Source organism: Callospermophilus lateralis, chromosome 3, assembly GCF_048772815.1.
Source record: "Callospermophilus lateralis isolate mCalLat2 chromosome 3, mCalLat2.hap1, whole genome shotgun sequence".
NCBI lineage: Eukaryota > Metazoa > Chordata > Mammalia > Rodentia > Sciuridae > Callospermophilus > Callospermophilus lateralis.
This window is the reverse complement of record NC_135307.1, coordinates 48499428-48520064: the sequence shown is the minus strand read 5'-3', so window position 1 is coordinate 48520064 and position 20637 is coordinate 48499428. Positions and strand designations below refer to the sequence as shown.

General features: G+C 32.1%; 1 protein-coding gene across 8 annotated transcripts in view; it reads right to left on the bottom strand.

Annotated features, from left to right (window-relative positions):
- Mipol1 (mirror-image polydactyly 1) overlaps positions 1–20637 on the bottom strand; it is a 343144-nt gene that overhangs the window by 168811 nt on the left and 153696 nt on the right. For all 8 annotated transcript variants that reach the window (XM_076850214.2, XM_076850223.2, XM_076850217.2 and 5 more), the window contains 2 exons: positions 18543–18576; positions 18113–18283 (listed from right to left, as the gene is read on the bottom strand). In XM_076850214.2, coding sequence (XP_076706329.2) covers positions 18113–18283; positions 18543–18576 — 205 coding nt within the window. The remainder of the gene's footprint in view (positions 1–18112; positions 18284–18542; positions 18577–20637) is intronic.

Below are 20637 nucleotides of genomic sequence, written 5' to 3'. Positions count from 1 at the left end.
TCTACCCTAGTGCTCTTTTCTGTTTTTATGAGATCCTTTTATTTTTTCCTTTTTTCTCTAGCTTCTACATATGAAAGAAAATATTTAATCCTTGACATTCACTCTGAGTCTGGCTTATTTCACTTGATTCTCTTCATTTCCACCCATTTTCCTGCAAATGCATCATTTGGTCTTTCTTTATGGCTGAATAACACTTCATTGTATACATATGTCACATTTTCTTTATCTATTCATCTGCTGATGGACACTTAGGCTAGTTCCATAACTTGTCTACTGTGAATCATCCTGGTATAAATTATATAGGTATGCACGTATCTCTATAGTATGGTGACTTTAGTTCTTTTGGATGGATACCAAGGAGTGGGATAGCTGCATCATACCGTGGTTCCATTCCTTTGTCTTTTGAGGACCCTCTATACTTATTTCCACAGTGGCTATATGAATTTATATTTCCACCAACAGTGTATGAGTTCATTTTTTCCCCCTGCATCTTTTATCTGTATTCTTGATGAAATCTCCATGTTGTTTTGATTTTCGTTTCTCTTTTAGGTAGAAATGTTAAACATTTTTTCATACAGTTGTTGGTCATTTATATTTTTTCATTTGAGAAGTGTCTGTTTAATTCATTTGCCCATTAATTGAATAGGTTATTTATGTTTTGTTTTTGTGTGTTGAGTTTTTTAAGTTCTTTATATTTATCTTGGTAATACTCCTTGCTTTTAAGCTCTTTGTGTATGATATTAATATAGTCATAGCACCTTTTGTGTGTGTATAGTACTAAAGATTGAAACCATGGGTATTTTATACTGCACTATACCCCAGACCTTTTTATTTATTTTTTTATTTTTGAGATAGGGTCTCCCTAAGTTGCCTAGGCTAGCTTTGAACTTGTGATCCTCCTCCCTCAGTCTACCAAGCAGCTGGGATTACAGGCATGTGCCACTTTATCCAACCAGTTATAGTACTTTTCTGAAGTTCCTAGAATTACATATGTTGTTTTTATTCTTTTATTCTCAATTTATGTGTCTTACTGTTTCAAATATTTCTTATACACAGTATATAACTGAGTTCTGACATTTTGCCATCTTTAATATGTCAAAGTATCTAACTTTGAGTACTTAGTTCACTTTCATTAATGAAATAATTTATATGGTTGAGTTTAGGGCTATCATGTTGTTAATGATGGTCCCATCTTCTCCTGTACTTTTCTTCCTCCTGTTCTACTTTATTTCGGGTTAACTAAATACCATTTTTGTATTCTATTTTAACACTTGTATACTGCTTTTTCATTTTGTATTTGTGTATGTGCACGCACACACACACTCCAGGAATTAAATTATGCATCCTGAATGTACTATATATTTAAATTATAATTACACATCCTCAACAGTCTTAATTTTTTACTGCTTCATTTAAATGTACAAATCAAATATAAAAACACTCCCTCAGTAAAATTCCATTTTCTTTAGCTTTTGTTTTCATATATTTTATACCAATTTTACCTTAATCTGTGGTATTTCTAAGAAATTTAGAGAAGAAAAAGAGTTCCTCTAGGTGCCAATTTCTTACTTTCCAGGCTCTTGATTAAACTTTCTATTTGGTGCCATTTTTCTTTAGTTTAAAGAATTCACTATAGCATTGTATTATGTGGGCACATCTACTGGAATTCAATTTGCTCAGCTTTCCTTTATCTGAAAATTATTTTATCTTCATTTTGGAACGATATTCTTACACATACACACACACACACACACACACAAACACACACACACACACACACACACACACTGTGAGTTGATAGAATTTTGTTCTTTCTACTCCTTTAAAGATTTTAGCCATTGTCTTCTCACTTCCATTATTTGGCCATTGTCTTTTCACTTCATCACTTCCATTGTCTTCTCACTTCCATTATAATGAGAATTCAGTCACCATTCACAAAATGTTCCTGAATTTTATCTCTCCTCAACTTTTTGTTTGCTTTCAAGACTTTCTCTTTTATTTGGTTTTCATTAATTTGACTCTGGTGAAGTTTGTTTGCATTGATTTTTCCTGGGTTTGTTGAGCTTTTATATTAGCCAAATTTGAGCTTTCAGCCATTGTATTTTCCATTTATTCTGTTCTTTTTCTCTCTCTTCTTCAAGGACTCTATTTGTAGTGAACTCCAGGGAGTCTAGGTGTTGATCAACTTGATAGTATCTTATAAATCACTGGTGTGTTCTATTTTTTCACTTATATGCTCTTTCTCCTTTTTGCTCAGGATAGATAATGTTTACTGACTGGTCTTCAAGTTCACTTTTTATTTTATAGTCTTACACACTGCTAGGCTTATTCAGTAAATTTTCCATATACATAAACTGCACTTGTGCTTTTGTAATTTCTACTATGTCCCTTTCTGGAGTTTTATTTTTCCTTACTGATATTCCCCATCCGCTCATTCATTATGATCATCTTTTCTTTAAAACCTTAAATAAAATTAAAATGACTACTTGAAAGTACATTTCTGAAAATTATCATTTTCAGAATGATAATGAGGTATTCAAAATTTGCTTCTATTTATTGCATTTTCTCTAACTGTAGGTCATGTTCTTCTGTTTCATATATCTATTATTCAAGTATTTAAATATATATTAGGCATTGTGGATAACATATCATAAATTACCTAAAATATATTGTTTTCTCTTAAAGAGTATATACTTTTCTTTTGGCAGACAGTTAGTGTTGGATTCTTTTCGGTGTGTCATACTTAAACTTTATACTTTATTAGGGCAGGTATATTCCACTTTAGAATTTAATTCTAGGACCTGGCCCTTACTCTAGAGCTGCCCTGTTTGAAATGGTAGCCATTATTCACATGTGGCTATTAAAATTTAACTGTATGTTAATTAAAATTAAATTTAAAAACCAATTATTCTTTTCCACTAGCCACATTTCAAATACTCAAAAACCACATATAGTTCTTGGATAGCAAAATGAACAATGCAGAAAATATTTATCTTATTGTAGAAAACTCTACTGCATTAGCATTGCATTAGGCTTGATCCTTACCATATATAATTAATCAACTGAATGTTCATAGTGCTCAGTGAAGTCTATCTACTCTGATTAGACACCATAACTACAATTTCTCCATTTAACACTCAGCACTGAAGCGGTGCTTCTAAATCACATGCATGTTAATCTGTGTATGAAAAGTATAACCTGTGATCAAGCACAGAAGGTGAATTACTACACAGATATCTGGTTCTTATTCCATCTCCCCAAAGCATATACATACAATTTCTGCTCATTGAGTACCATATCTTGCAAATTCCAACTGTTTCAAATACTCAGACTTACAGTTTTTTTCTGTAGTGCAGCATGACCAAAGCTCTGTCTCCTGGCTGACTCAGCAAAAGGATCTACGAACATAATGCCAGGGGAGTCATGAGCTAATCTCTGTGTATTCCTTTGTAGTCTGCTTTTTATTCTTCCCCATGTTTATAGTTAGAGATATGACAATATTGGTACTAGTTACTCTGCCATATCAAGAAGTTTCTATTTTTTTCAAGGGACCCAAAACAATTTTTCCTACAAAGAAACAGTTCTTTTGTAGTTCAGAAACTGATTAGTTATGATACGTTTTCATTTACTTAATACTGACTGAATACTCAGTGAAAAAAAATTTCCATTCCAATTTCCTATAACTTTCAATGTGGCATTCCTGCTAATTACTGTTTAGTAATTTTACTAAACAGTAAACAGGAAATAGAATTATACACACAGATTCCTTTACATATTTCCTTAGCAGTGAAATTATTACCCAGGGTTTGCCACAATAGGTAAATTGATCATAGTCACTATTGATAAATTAGTAATGGTCTTTACTTAACTAGGAAACACCAAACAGGTTAGAAGCTAAGAAAGTTGAAAACACCTCTTTGGATTTTAAGTATGACACATTTAGAAATAATTCCTAATATTTGAACTAGTAATAACAGAAGGAACCAAATGAGATAAAAAATTCAGTGGATCTGACATGTATACACCCCATTTAATCCTTTAAATGCAACTAACACTTCTCAGTATACATAAGCCATTTCAAACTAAATTATTACTTGTATGTTCAACTTATGCCTCTGTGATCTCTCCTTCCCAGCATCCTAATTTTCTGACTGTGTATTCTAACTGGTTCCTGTATTCAGGTGGTTAAAAAAAGAGAAAAGGTAGTATGGTAAGTTTGAGAAAGTAATCTAAATGGGTTGCAAAAAAAATGAAGGAGAGAGAGAGAAAAAAGCTACAAAGTGCCTTAATTTTAACAGTATCTGATGTTCTGGGAATAGTTCTTACACCATCCCACAGTTTCTTGGTACTTCAATCTACTGGGATGGCCATCATGTTTAACAAGAAGAAATGAACTATCCTAATACTTGAGTCTATTGTAGCTCACATTTACTTATATTAATAACCATAATTACAGACTCATAACTATAATTCATACATTAAAGTTAAATTAGAAGTATATCTGTATACAATTTAAGAATACTAAGCATTTTCCTAGTTTTTAAATGTTTAGGATAGTTACTTAAAATTCCCTTGGTGTCTAAAATTATATTATGTGAATTAAAAGCTGCAATTAACTAATAACCCTTCCCTATAAATGTAATAATAAAAGTAAAAATTCTAGAACTATTTTGAATTTTTCATTTTGATATGAATTATATCAGAAAGCATTGAATTTCTGTAGTTTAATATGAATAATCAGAAAGTAATTAAAATGTAGAACAATATAACTGAAATGATTAAAATAAAGATAATTGTAAAATTATCACATAAATGAGTTCAGACCTAGCTTATTCATTTTCTATGATCTCTTCAGTGCTGCAAAGGCATTTATTTCTAAGATGATGACTTCAACTTCTCTAGCTAATGCAACTACTAGGATGTGGTATTTTGATCCTCTTTGTACAGTTGTAACCTTGTAATGCTGAACTCTGTAGTTAGCTGATGGTCAGGAAAACAAAATTCAGTAAATAATACCATTGTAATGAGTCGGTTCTTAAGTAAACTTCAATGGATTTTCTCAAAATCCATAAACAAACAACAGTATAACCTAAATGTTAAGTTGGCAGTTATTGCACAAAAGGGCAGAGATGCTTCTAATACTTTTTTATAACACAAAGCAGAGTTCAGGAAATAGTATTAGTACTGACTGGATGATAGCCATAGTTTAATAGTTTATTAAGCTCTTTTTCAGTTATTGTATTACTGGAATCCAAATGCTTCCTCTTGGTTTCCAAACTTTGTTTGGCATTATAAATATAATTTCAATAGAACTTTCAATCACATAAGTGCTCATTTTGAATCCTCTTGTATAATGTGTTGCCCAAACATTGTTAAATCCTAACAGAAGTCACAAACTTCTAAGACTATAACTTCACAAAAACTAAAAAAAAAAAAAAAAAAAAAAAAAAAAAAAATTATGACAAAGCATCAACATGTTGAATATCTTTGAGAGATGAGTTGAATTAACTTTCAATACATGTGATAAGTAGTGTTCTCCACAGGAAACCAGTACATATTTTGTCAATTGATAAACTACTGTAATAAAAGCTGTGGAAACTTGAGACAGTTTTCAGGATGCTTTCTAGTTTTTCAATGAAGTCAATAATTCATGTACATGTGATTTTAAATGTTCCTGAGATGATTTTATTGATGTATTTATTCAAGGAAAAGAGCATCATCCAAATCATTTAGTGGTGATTAATATAAGAGCAATCTTAGTGGGAAAAAAAAAGTCCACCGTTCAACATCTGAAGTCAACTAAAGTCTTAAAACTATACTCTTGTTATTCCTTAGCTATTTCCCTTATCTATTCTCTCTTTTTATTTTTTTGCCATCTGTGGCCTCTGGAAATATTTTTTCATTGCCAAGATAATTTCATATGTTCATAAGCCTAACCTCTTAATTTCCTCAGCTCATAAAAACTCACTTCCAGTGATACTTCTTTCTGAACACTTTTTAGTAGAATGTGCTCCTTTTTTCCCACAAATGATTATTTCAGAGGCAGGGAAAAATGAATTGTATTTCCTGGTTCTCTATTGCCATTTCCAATCTACTAAACCTTCATCAAAAAACTGTTTGGTTTTTGAAGTTTCTGCTATTTGCTTAGAGCAGTGATCCTTAAAGTGTGATCCAGAAACTAGTACAGCACTGAAACCATTCATTACTGCCCAAAAGCTAGTACTAAACTTCAGGGTAAGCAATTAAACATTTTAAAGGAATTCAACAGAATAATTTTATGGTTGTTGAACCCAATAATAAAAAAAATGTATGCTTGGGTTTTGTATGTCTATTATTTTTTACTTCATTTTTTGGTACTTTACTTTTATTATGTTTTACAAAAGTAGTAGTCCATAACACTTTGGGAAAATTATAAAAACTGGTCCTTTATCACAGGTAGTTTGAGAAGCACTAACTTGGATGGCTTGCTTCTCATCTGTGTCACTGTTATTTACTGATAACCATGGTTATTTTTCCACACTATTATAGACAATTTCCTGCCACCATTCTAGACAAAAGCAATGGTCAACCTGCACAACACTGTAGACTCATAATTTCTTGATCCATTTATTTTAACAAAATTTACCTTCAAAGAATGCTCACAACCAGTATCTTACTCTCAGGTTTCTTTACTCCTTAATTCTGAAAATTTTCACTCCTAGATTACAACTTTCTATCCATCTCCCAACTTACTAAAACTGCTCTTTACTAAGAGCACAATCTTTATGAGTTGATTTCCTTCTGTTGGTGCTAAGTCATCTGGTTCACTATTCTGGCAACATTGTCAGAGGCATATTCAATTTACTTATACTAGAGACCTTTCTAATCTCCAATCCAGTGTAAATCCACTACAAAAGAAAGTAAATATTTTCTTCACTTTCACTCTCAAAATTTGCTTGAATTATTATTTCCAATCTCATGCTAATTCTCCTTTCATTTATTTTTACCTAGATTTCTTCCTTGTCATACAAATTTCACTCATTCAGGATTCAAACACTAACCTTCTGTCTTCAAAGTGCAATGAAGAAAGAACATTAAATAACAAATGAAGGGTTTTGAGCACAAACTTCTTTAAGATGTATTTTTGTCAGCTTTTGTATCACTGTGACCAAAGAACCTAATAAGAACAACTTGGAAGAGGGAGAGTTTAGTATTAGATGTCTCAATCCATGGATGGCTGATTCCACTGCTATGGTCCCAAGGTAAAGCACTACATCATGGCGGGAAGAGTCCAGTAGAGGAAATTTCTCAGCACATGGTGGGGCCAGGAAGGAAAGAAAGAGATAGACACACATCTGATGAACCCTTCTGGGGTACATCCCTAGTGGTCCACCTCCTTTAGCCATATTCCACCTGCCTACAGTTATCACCCAGTCAGTCCAATCAAACTAGGTTGGACTAATTAGGTTTCAATTGTCATAATCTAATCATTTCACCTTTGACTAGTCCTGTATTCACAGGTGCTTTGGGGGGACACCTTATATCCGAACCATAACAAGTTTCATCTTCGTCTACCTTTGAACAGATTAATAGATTTATCATTCCTATACTTGTTATCTGAGTTTATTTCTTCCTGCTTTCTCTACGTATCAAGAATTTTCCCTAGTCCCACCCATGTATCTTACATATGGACAGTAAATATCCTGTGTCAACGCTCAAAATGTGACTACAAAAAGAGAGGATTCTAATATCAAGTGTATAGGATGACACATCTGTGGATATTAGTCAGGCTCTTTCCTCAGCCATTCCTGTCACTTCTCACTGGGCTCATGAACACGATGGACAAGATGGCAGGTATGGAGACTATGAAGAGGCTCAGCATGTGGACTTCCACTCACCAAGGTTGCCCTAAGTTCAGCCAGTGCTGAGTATCCAACTGGCAACCATCAGAGACCAATATTGACCTCTAATATAGCACCATTCTCTGGATTAAGCAGAAGAAAAATGGCAGATTCATAACACTGGACCATTTGATTATGGAAGGGGTAATACTCTCTTTTTACTAGAATAGAAACTTCATCTGGATATGAATTTTAAACAAACTCAGAATGCACTATTACAACCATGATATTCCAAACAACATTATTTATAATCAAGAAACTTACATCACAGCAAATGATGCATGGCAATTAAGCTATGTACAAGGAATTCACTGATCTCACCATGCATCCATCACCCTGACTACTTGGGACCCCTCAAAAGTCTCAATCAACAGGTAAGGTAAGGAGTTACTATCCCAGCTAGAGCCATTGATCCTGAATACCCAGGAGAAACTCTGTTACCCTTATACAAGTAGGTAAGGAAAATTATACCTGGAATATAGGCAATCCCCTAGGCTATTTCTTGTACCTATATTATATATTACTACATATTTATATCTAGCAAATGTAACTTTTAAAATAAGGGTGAAATAAAGATATATTTGAACACAGAAGAACTGAATTCAACAATATCAGGTATCTATTAGAAGTGGGGAAGAAGGAGGAGAAAGAAAAAACAACAGGAAAATGAGGAAGAAGAAGAGGAAGACAAGGCAGAAAAAGAAATGAAGGGAAAGAGAAGGGAGAGAAAGGTAGGAAGAAGGAAAACTGAAAGAAAATGTTGAAAGAAGGTTATTTAAGTTATTTAAGATAAGGAAAATAACAGAAAATAAAAATTCATTCAACATGAAGAAATAAAGTGTTAAATTTGTGGATAAACAGAAGAATAATTTTTACTTCTCATAATTTCTTTGAAAGATATCCTGCTATTTGAAATACATATAAAATAAATGTCAATATATAAACAAATGAGGGCATAATGAAATTTTATGGATTCTAATTTAAACCATAAAGGAAGTAATTAATGCTAACAAGGTTGCAATATGTAAATAAAAGAAGAGATACATTGTTGATTGAAAAATTAAAAGGTTGTTAAGAGGCCAATTTTCCTTCATTATATGGTCTATATATTCAATATATTTCTGATCATAACCTCACTAGACTTTTTATAGAAAATGAAAAATTAATCTTAACATTTAAAGAAAAACATAAATAATCTAGAATAACCAAAACAACCTTAAAAAAAAGTTGGAGGACTTTTTAATACCTGACTTTGAAATTTACAGCAATCAATGAAGAATGACATTGACATAAATAAACAGATCATTATAACAGCATGTTCTAAACAGACACAAACTTACATGACACAAAAGCTATTTAATAGGATGAAAAATATTTTTCAACAAAAATGTTGGAATAACTGGATGATCAGTTGTTAAAAAGCAATCTTCAATCTTATACAATATACAATAATTCACTTAAAATAAATCAAAGACTCAAAGAAAAACCTTAAACATTAAAGTCTGTAAAGGAAAACATGTGACAATATTCTTGCCATTTTGGCATAAGAAAAGATTTTTAACAGAAGATGCATTAAAAATTGGTAAATTAAACTTCATTAATTTTTCAACACTATGCCCATCAAATATTAAGAAAACGAACAAGCAAGCACTAACTGGGAGAAAATATTTTTTTATACATCAATAGACTATCCAAAATATAGAGTGAACCACAAATTAATAATAAAAGTCAAATTAGTCAACTTGAAAATTGGCAAAAGATTTGAACAGATGTTTCACAAAGGTAAACATGAATAGCCAGCCAATAAGCACATAAAAGTACTCAATATTAGTCACCGAAAGATTCAAGTCAAAAACAAAAAATATACCACTATACACCTACTAAAATAGTTACTAAAGAAAACACTGACAACACTTTAAGTATTGGTTAGTATATGGAACAACCAGAACTTCAATAAATTCCTACTGAGTGCAAAATGATACAGGCATTTCTGTAAAAAAAAATGTTAAATTATTTTATAAATACATACATTTCTATTTTATGACTTAGCAACTCTACTCCTAGGTATTTAACTAAGAGAATGAAAATATGTACACAAAAAGACATGAACAAGAATTCTTAGATTTAATAAATAAAAACTATACAAATCCAAATTTCCATCAACAAGAGAATGAATAGTAAATATAATGTTATACAATGATATATCACTAATAAATAAAAAGAAAATAACTACTTATACAAAGAGCAACTGCTGGGAGCCATCAGCCAAGTAGGTATGACAATTTCCTTGCCAGCGTACTCCCATGTTTCTTTAGTGGAAGGACTCATGGAAATAGGACATTTTGCAGGACATTGCATGTAAGGTGACCTTGCTCAAGGACCAGGGCAGGATCCGTGTTTAGGGTGTTCCCCCTTTAGAATAGGGCGGTTTAGCATAATAGGAGATTAGGGTGTTCCCCCTTTAGAATAGGGCGTATCCTGCTGCTGAGTTCCTCTTGAGTTCTTAGGGTCAGACAGTATATTTTGGGAGACAGAAGCCCATGTGGAGTGGATTTGGGCAGAGTAGTGGATTTGGGCAGAAGTGGATTTGGGCAGAGAACGTGGATTCCCCCAGAACGTGTTTGTAGACGGCCGGTGTGAGTTCGGGAATAAAGAATTGCTGTTTGAATCTACAAGCTGTGTGGAGACTCGTGATTTGTGCCCAGCCAAAGACTGCGGCAAGCAACATTAATCAGTATCACAAATAGTTTGCTGATATTGTATGATTCCACATCTATAAAGTTCTAAAGTAGGTAAAACAAATTTGCAGTTTTAAGAAACTCAGGGAAGTTGCTTGAGCATGTCAGAGAAGACTGACAGGAAAGGAACATAAATGAGAGAATCTTCTTAGATTATAGAAATGTCCTTTTTTTATACACATGTGGTGAAAAGGGTATAAGTTTTACCAAAACTCATTAAATTGACAAATTAATATTTATGCACTTTTACTTTTGGTTGTAAATTTTATCTAACATTAAAATTATGAATAAATAAGCAGTAAATATTAATAGTAAAAAACTCTAAATTTTCAATGATAATTAAAACCAAAATAACAAAAAAGAAAACTCATGAGATTCTTTAATGTCTTCAATTTATATATTTAATTGAAAAAGTTTCTAGATAAAATATAAAGGTATATTATATTAAATAGTTAACCTACTTTCAATAAATTATCATAATTTTAAAGCCAGACTTGACTAGGTAATATTAATGGGTTAATATGTAACTTTGGAATTTTTTCAAGGGATTATAATACTGAAACAGGCTACTATTAACAATAAAAACCATTTTCCTCTCATCTTTTCAAGGTTTTGACATTAAATATTTAAATTAATTCCAGGAAGTGGTTTGGAAATTTGATCTTTTGTGATCCCAGAGCTTAGTGTTATGATAGATGAGTCAAGTAGCAATTAATCAAACAAACCTGTATGCAAATGTACAAGCACAGCCACACAGTCATTTTCAAAAGAGTGAAGGGCTTGATATATTATGTCACGAATACAAGTTTTATGAAAAAGTGTACTGACACTTGGACTAAAGATAAGTACCTTGTTTAATAGTTTTACATTTTTCCTGCAATATTTGTGGAAGCACATCAGATATTTTTACTAGCTATTTCCTTACATGTACTTGTGTGTTTTTAAAAAACATTTTTTTAGTTGTAGATGGACACAGTGCCTTTGTTTTATTTATTTATGTGGTGCTGAGGATAGAACCCAATGCCTCACGCATGTGAGGCAAGCACTCTAGCCCTGAGCCACCAACCCAGCCTTGTACTTGTGTTTTTGAAGATAAAATTTAGGGTAAACATAAACCATTAAAATGGTAACTGATTTTTTTTCTTATGAAAAAGATAATAAAAAAATGAATCCATTGCAATTTGAATTTTTGTGAGACAATAGTTTATTAAACTATCAAGTAGATTAGTAAAAAAATTTAGTTCCTTTTACAAAATCCCTTCTTTAGAATAAAGATGTTTTCAGGCTAAAAAACTTTATAAGATAAATTCGCCAATACTTAGTAATTTCTTCATGGCTCAAATTCTCATTTTTTTGCAATATTTCCCAACTTGTTATCAATCCTATACTGGAAGAACACTGCGTCTTCTAGAAAGGCAGAACAGATCAACTATTATGTTAAATGAAACAATATTTAAAAAATCGATATAATTTACTCAACATTGTGTGTGTGTGAGTGTGCGTGCGCGCACGCCTGTGTGTGTGTGTGTGTGTGTGTGTAATACATAACAAATAGACACTTGTTTTGTTTAACAGTCTGGGGATCAAATCCAGGACCTTGTACATGCTAGGTAAGCACTCTATCACTGAGCTACATTGTGATGTTTGTAATGTTGGTGAACACTAATTCTTAGGGAAAAAATTTCAGTTTTTGATATCTTAAGCATTTTGACACAGCAATACTATAGGTAGAGCTTTAGAAGTGATATACTGAAAAGCCTAATCCTCATCTCACTGAATGACTTATAAGGATTACTACAAGGGCAGAACAGCAGAAACCCTAGATCTGCCAGGTACAGTGGCACTCACCTGTAATCTCAACAGCTTGGGAGGCTGAGGCAGGAGGATTGAAAATTCAAAGACAGCCTCAGCAAAAGCAAGGCGCTAAGCACCTCAGTGAGACCCTAGCTCTAAAAACAGGGCTGGGGATGTAGTTCAGTGGTCAAGTGCCCCTGAGTTCAATCCCTGGTAAGCCCCCTGCCCCTGCAATAAAGAATGAAGCCCCAGATATATCTCAAAAAATTAGTTATAATAATAATGAGCTAAGAGATATCAAAAAATGTGTGGGACACAACTAAAGCAGTATGTAAAGAAAAATTAATAGTGTCCATAAAACAAATAATCATTTGGGACTTGTTACTAAGATCCCAACCTTCTTTAACTGATCTTTATAGAGTTCAATTTCCATTAAACATTACCAGATATTTTTTTTTTAAGAGAGAGTGAGAGAGAGAGAGAGAGAGAGAGAGAGAGAGAGAGTGAGAGAGAGAGAGAGAGAGAATTTTTTAATATTTATTTTTTAATATTTGGCAGACACAACATCTTTGTTTGTATGTGGTGCTAAGGATCGAACCCGGGCCGCACGCATGCCAGGCGAGCGCGCTACCGCTTGAGCCACATCCCCAGCCCCATTACCAGATATTTTAATATTTTAATGCTAAATAATAAATTATTATAGCTAAAGATAGTACTTAAGAACAATAACAAAGCTAGATCCTTACATTATTACAAATTAAGACTTACTGTATTGGTATTACAAATACTTACAGCATTGTAGGAATAACAAAGGTCACTAATGGAATAGAAAAAAGTTCAGAAACAGAACATATATACAGTCACCTAAGCTATTTATTACAAGGGCTGCACTATAATTCACTGGGGAAGGTAGGAGGGGATACAATTTTTAGCATACATGGTGCTAGGTCAAGTCAACTGGCCATCTACAGAAAGAAAATGAAATACTTTAAATATACAGAAACTCAATGCATTAACTGTAGGGGTAAAAATGATAAATGAGATCTAATTAAAATTAAGACCTTTTGCTATCAAAAGACAGCATTAAAATAATAAAAATGCAAGTCACCAATTGTACAGATATGTTTATCAAATGCAGGAGCCAGTAAGAAAAAGGCTAACAACAAAATTTAATAATGGGCAAAAACTTTAAACAGCTAATTCCCAAAAATGAATTTATTTTAAAGTTGCATATAAATATTTGAAAAGATTCTCAACATCATTAGTCATGAGGGAAACACAATTTAAAGCCCAAATGAAATATGAGGAATGACGGAAATTAAAATAAAGAATGATAAATGATACCAGGTATTAACGCTCACAACTGGAGAAACTCCCCTACATTGCAATGGGAAAATGGTTGGCATACCCTAAATCTATTATCCTTGACAAATCTTCTTTGAATATGTATGTGTATGTATAGTCTTTATAACTACAGGTATATAGATATGAAGAAATAAATGCTTATTATGCCCACCAAAAGACATGCACAAGAACATGCTGAGAATTTCATGCATAATCTGTTCAAAAATGGAAATAATCTATATTTGTAAGATCCACTGAATATGTACATAAATCATGGTATACTCACACAGAACAAAACAATGAGAAAGATAAAGTACTGAAACCTGTAATAACGCAAATCAACATACAGATACAGTATATAAAATATTTTTTTTATATAAAGTTTAACAATATACAAAATGATCTATGGTGATAAAAGTAAGATTGAGTACCTTTGTTGAAGGATTCTGCCTGGAAAAGAAATGGTGGAGGCTTCTGGAGTACTAGAAATACATTTTGATCTGGATGCTCCTTATGTGATTATAGACATATGTAAAAAATCATCAAATCCTTCACTTGATATTTGTTTATAGTAAGTTATACTACCTCCATTTAAAAAATACAAAATAAAAAAACTTTGATTTCGATAGCATTCATTTCTCTTTTTTCTTGTCTGGACCTTCACCATTCTTTGTCTGAATTATAAATAGTTTCCAAGTTGTTCTCCTTAAAGTTAGAAGTATATTACTCAATCCACTTTAGGCAGTGTTGAAATCTTTGTCAAAAATAGCACTTTCTGTATTAGTAGAAATTTAAAATTCCTTGAATTACATACTGCCTAAAGTCTAAATTCTTTAGCATTTTATTTACTGAAAGTCCCCATGAATGAATTTCAAAATAACATGTTTAAATACAACTTTTCTACAAATTCTATTTGGAATTATACATTTATTTAAAAATGTTTGTATTTGTTGCTCCATCATGCTCATTCCTGGGAACTTTCTCTGAGAAAAGTAAATGGATGCATGTAATAATTTAGCTACAAAAATGTTGTAGTTATCCAAACAGAAAACATATAAACAGCCTTCCAAAGGGCAGATGAATTTAACAAATCTTAACAATCTTAAAATTATAAGACTAGCAAATTATAAAATCTAAGTGAAAAATCAAGTTATAAAAATAGTGCATTTGCTATAAAATACACTGAAAAAAGGACAACCTGTATATGATGATTTCTAGGAAGTAAATTTATAAGAGCACTTTTTCATTGTTTTTGCTTACCTGCACTTTCTAAAGCTAACTATACTTTCAAAAAGTTATAAAAATTTTATAAGAAAAAAGAGTAATTACAATTGGTGGAATGTTAACAATATACTTTAGCAAGATGGACTGGGAAAGACACATGTAGGCAAATAATTGTATGATAGGAAGGTGAATTGTCAAATTGATGGGAAAAATCAATAAAAAGTTTACAATCACTAAAATGAATAACATTAAACACATTTCCTAAAAAATGAAACACAATATTATAATTATTTATTTTAAGTATGACATTTTTGTCAACTTCTAATAATTTCATTATTCTGCATCTATTATATGCTATTAATTATGATAATTATAAGAAATAAAAAGTGAAGAAAACCTGGAAAAAAGAGAGGTTAAGACATTAGGTCATCTGATTATTTCCTCTGCTAAAATGGAATGTTAGCTTTTTATTAGTTTATACACATGCCTAGATCTCAAATCTGCTTCTTTACAGTGACTTTTGGTTATATAAAATATCAAGTGAGAAATTCATAATCAGACCAGGAATGTTCCAGCATGGACTTGTGAATCTTGAAATATGTGTCATTATATTAACTTCTCAGATTTTAATTTCTGTACTTGTTACATAAATAAGAAATTCTTCACAATTTTAAAATTATTCATAACTTTTCCTCAAATATGCCTTGCTTCTTTTACCACTTGTGGTCTGGTTGTTGACTGTGTGGGAGCAATACTCACCATTTAGGTTTCTTTCTATAGATCCATATGAAAATTACACAGAAAAATTTTTGGAATACATTGACTCTAATCATCACAATACCTTCAAAGTCTTTATTTTAAATGTTTTTCTTCCTTCTTCATTATAAATCACTACTGCACTTCTGAGACAATAATGTGACAAAACAAGAACTCCAATACACAGACTTAACATTGGTTTTACTATCCAGGATTTTTCCTTTTGTGACACCTCACTCACCTTTTCATGTCTTAGGTCAGCTACTCACCTTAACAGAAGTCTGATCATCCTAACAATCCTATCAACTGCAATTCATTCATTACCTTTTTATTTTCATCCTACCACTACTGTAATTTATTTATTTGTTGGTTTGCTATCTATATATAGCAAATATAAGTTTCAAAAGAGTAGGAACCTTTTATATTTTTATCATTGTTTCAGTTCCCAGCACAAGGCTCATACTAGGTACTCAATAAAATGTGGATGCATGAGTATTTCACTAACTTTTTCTAGTTTACCATATCTTGAAATAGATCTGAAGTGATCTATTAGTTCATTAGTTTATAAAGCTAAAGAAATGAAAGTTTTTAGCTTTATCCTCTAATTCCAGATATTTCTATAATTGTAATATAATGAATAAGAATAAATCAGCCCATTTTACAAATTCAAGAATCTTTTCCGATTCTAATCTGAAGAAAAATGTCACATTTCCACATCTAGTATAGGACAGAATCATTTGTGGCAGACCAACACTCTAGCCATGGACTAGAAAAGCCAGAATAAACAAAAAAATCATCAGAATAAATGCACAAAATTATGTGGCTGTAATAATGACTGGAATGGCTATGATCCTGAAAAGGGGTTAATTAGAGAGAGGTAATTTGAAGTCTGCACTTGTTGTTTTTTCTCCAGAGTTTTACAGATTCTAGGTATGGCAAAAGGACAGAGAAATCAGACTTTGACTAGGAAAACAGAGAAACCATCCAAACTTTTGCAGTTAGGTAGGACTGAATGACAAAATTGGAGTAAACAGAAGATTTCTCCAGAGTCTTACAATGCTGAGGAGACAGTACTGACAGGATCTGGCAGGAGTAGGTCCTCATGAATACTAAGCTGTCATTTGGAAGGATTCATCCAAAGGACAAGGGTGAGACAAAGACTTACCAAAAATTCCGCCCCAGTCTCCAAGGGTGATAATAAACCATTTGTATAGTGTTACAAATAAGCTAATAGGAAACATTTTATGAAGTAGGAGAAAAAAGGAACAACTGGCTGTGACAGTCTTAAGCAGGCTGGAAAAAATGTGAATTAGAGCTGGGTGTGGTGGTACATGCCTATAATACCACCAACTCAGGAGGCTGAGGCAGGAGGATCACAAGTTCAAGGCAAACCTCAGCAATTTTGCAAGGCTGGAGACATGTATGAACTCACTGGGGATAAGTGATATCCTGCAGTCAGAGTCCTAGAGTAAGTGAGTTAGAAAGATATAGGTGGAATTCAGAAGCATGATACTTGAAACTGAGATGAGTAATGACCAAGAATACGATATGACCATAGAGTACATGGCGGAAGTAGTATACTAGTGGAAGGAGAGAAATTTCAGGAAATCAGAGACTGGCACATTGCAAGGGTCAGTTATATAGATATTTAATTCACAAAGAATTAATTATGACAGGGGTTGGTTGAAGAGAAAGAGAAGCAGATCTTAAAATCTTCCTGAAACAAGGAAAATGACACAGGAATATGTACATGACTGTGTACTGGGCAGTGTTTTCTGATGCATGAGATTCAAAGCTAGAGATGTTTAGAAAGGAAAAAGAAACAATGATCTAAAAACATGGGCTCAGTAGTATAACTGGTATGGGAAAGAATACAGCCACTACTAGAGAAGATGTAGTGGAGCTAGTAGACTCAGGGAGGAAACAGAGCAGGAAGTGCAAGTTGTGCTCAGAAAAGAATATGCTAATAATTTGACCCATTCAACTATGTTTACTAATGATACCAAATTAGGCATTGGGAATAAAACAGTAATAAAGGCAGAGTCTCAGCCTTCACAAAACTGGAACTTGAAAAAAAATGTCCAGTATACAAGAGATTACTTTGAAAATAAAATTTTAATAACAAATTAACATGTTATAAAGCAAGTTTTATTTTACTAAGAAAAGATGATGCATTAAATTTTATAAAGAAATGAGGATGCATATTTTGAACAGTGGTAGAAGGAAATTATGTAAATATTTTAATATATCTAATCATGAATATAAACTCTAAAAACTAAAGAGAATTAATAATATTTGGGCAAGAATCACCCTTTAATGGATAAAAAAGAGGGGGAAATGGTAATTATATGCTTTTTCAGATACATGCATAGTTACCTGAGACAAAGCAGCATCCCGTTCTTGTATCACTGCATTCATTTCTTCGGCAGTTATTCTCTTTTTACATTCCTTGGTCTTGTAGATTCTATCCACAATTACAGCTCCATTCTTCTGAATAGCTATTCCTGTGTCGGCATTGTTTATTCTGTTCAGTAATTCCTGTAATGTCTACCAACACCATTATATGTTAGTCAGACATGAAGTTTTAATATATTTTATTTAATATAGGGTTTTAATTAATAGGCACATGTGAATTGTAAATTGACTGAGTAAAGTTATTGAATTTTCATATTGCAGCAAAGATGTACATTATTAGTGTGTCAATTCTTCTTTTTCCCACATCTTAGTTCTTGAAACCCACTCAATTGAACTTAAGCCTCTAAGATATAAGACTGACATCAAGAAATCTCCTCAGAGAATGGCTTACCATGTCATTTTCTTCAGGGTTAATATTTTCTAGCCTAGAAAAAAGGGACACAGAAAGCCTGATCAGTAGCATTTCCTTAGTGCAGCAAAATGAGTTCGCTTTTTAAATCTTTAGAACCTCAAGTAATTTCATTCGACTAGTCTTTAGAGTCAACCATGACACTGAACATATTAAAGTGCCACCTGCTCGACTCCATCTTTCAATAATGCTCTATATCTTCTGCACTGACTTCAGACTGTTAAGTTATTAATGTTTACTGCTATATATGACTACAAGGATCAATTGTTCATATGTGCTTAGATGAAGAAAGTTCCCCAGTGATAGAAGCACTCATTCTCATCATTATATTTATTCCTGGACTTCCAATTCTTAACAGAAACTGTATTTCCTCTTTTGTGGATGCCATCACAAGTAAAACAAGGCAAGTATTTTTATTTCAAAGTTTAACTATGTTCCCTCAAAAACAGTGACAAATAATTACACTAACTTTGATCTGAAAATCTCTTGCTGCTATCTATTTGTTAAGACAAACACACTATATAGACATGCTGACCAAAATTGGGCCACATTTTAACATTGCTATTTTCTCTTTTTTTAAGGAATCATTCAATTTAAAGACAAAGAAAATAAACTGGATCCCCTCATAAATACACTGTCTCAAAAGAGGCATGATGTTTATAGAACAACATAAATGTTGATGGACTGAAGCAATGTCTGAAAGTAAACAAATTCTAAGTGACACACATTAGAAAATTTCTAAAATATAATTTAGGTAATTATTAAATTGGGCAAATTAAAGGAGAACCTGCAATGGATATTAGTGAAATGATACAGATTCTAGAAATAATCTCAATTATTTAAAAATTACAATAAAAAGTTTAGATAATCAAGTTCCCGTTTTCTCAAGATTAACCCCCTCTCCAAAACTGCATTCCTATGATTTAATATTAACTACACAGGATCCTGGGCACATGAATTTAGAATTCAGAGTTTAAATAGTTAGAATGACTGCACCTAAAAGTACATGATATAATTATTTATTGCTGGTAAATTAATTTGAACTGCTTGTGGTGAGTCTAGTGTGCTAAGTCTCACAGGTGGTGCATAAGTGAGCACAGTTAACCACTTAACATTTGGATCTCAATCAATACTACATTAGAAAAAAATAAAATAAAATTATTTGATATATATGTCACAAAGTTGTTGCAAACTCCACAAATGGATGAAATCACTGCACTCAGATTCAAGGTAGTAATTTTAAAACATAGCATCTTAACAGAAAAAATATATAAACATATTAAAAAGTGACATATAAAAAGCTATCTCTGTATATTCAAATAGTGTATAACAGGAAGGCATAGTAATTTTGAATTATATATAACAATGCATTTCAAACTACTAAAACCTGCTTGAATTCACATTTCAGGAAGAGCAAATACTCTTGTCTTTTATCACTTTTTCCTCCAAAATAAATCGAGTTTTCAATGATGCTACTTAACAAAGCTTGTTCTATAAGAATTGTGAAGATAAGTATTTCTTTTCTTTATTCAACTGAAAAAGCAGTAAAGTATGATAATAAAACCCTTACATTTATTTAAGGTCACAGTACAAGTATTTGGGGACTATCAGTAGCATTTAACCATTAGCAATTGGATGGCTAAATATGATTTTTAAAAAAGTCAAATGTTGGGGGCTGAGCCTGTAGCTCAGTGGCAGAGTGCTTGCCTAGCATGTGTGAGGCACTGGGTTCGATCCCCAGCACCACATAAATAAACAAAATAAAGGTACTGTATCCATCTACAACTAAAAATAAAAAATAACAAAAGAAGAAGGAAGTCTAGATTAAAAAAAAAGAAAGTCAAATGTCATGGGAAATATCATTTTAATATTATGCTTTTAAAAATGAAATCAGATGAAGAACTGATTATGGCAGTTTCCAAATAAAATCCAATTCACATGTTTAAAAATGTCATAAAAATTACTTCTATTAAACTTGATAATTTAATGTGATAAACCTCAGATTTGTAGACTCCTAGGAATAGTTATAAAAAAAAATTAGTAACAAAAGTAATAAATCTCCATTTTCAGTGTAAAT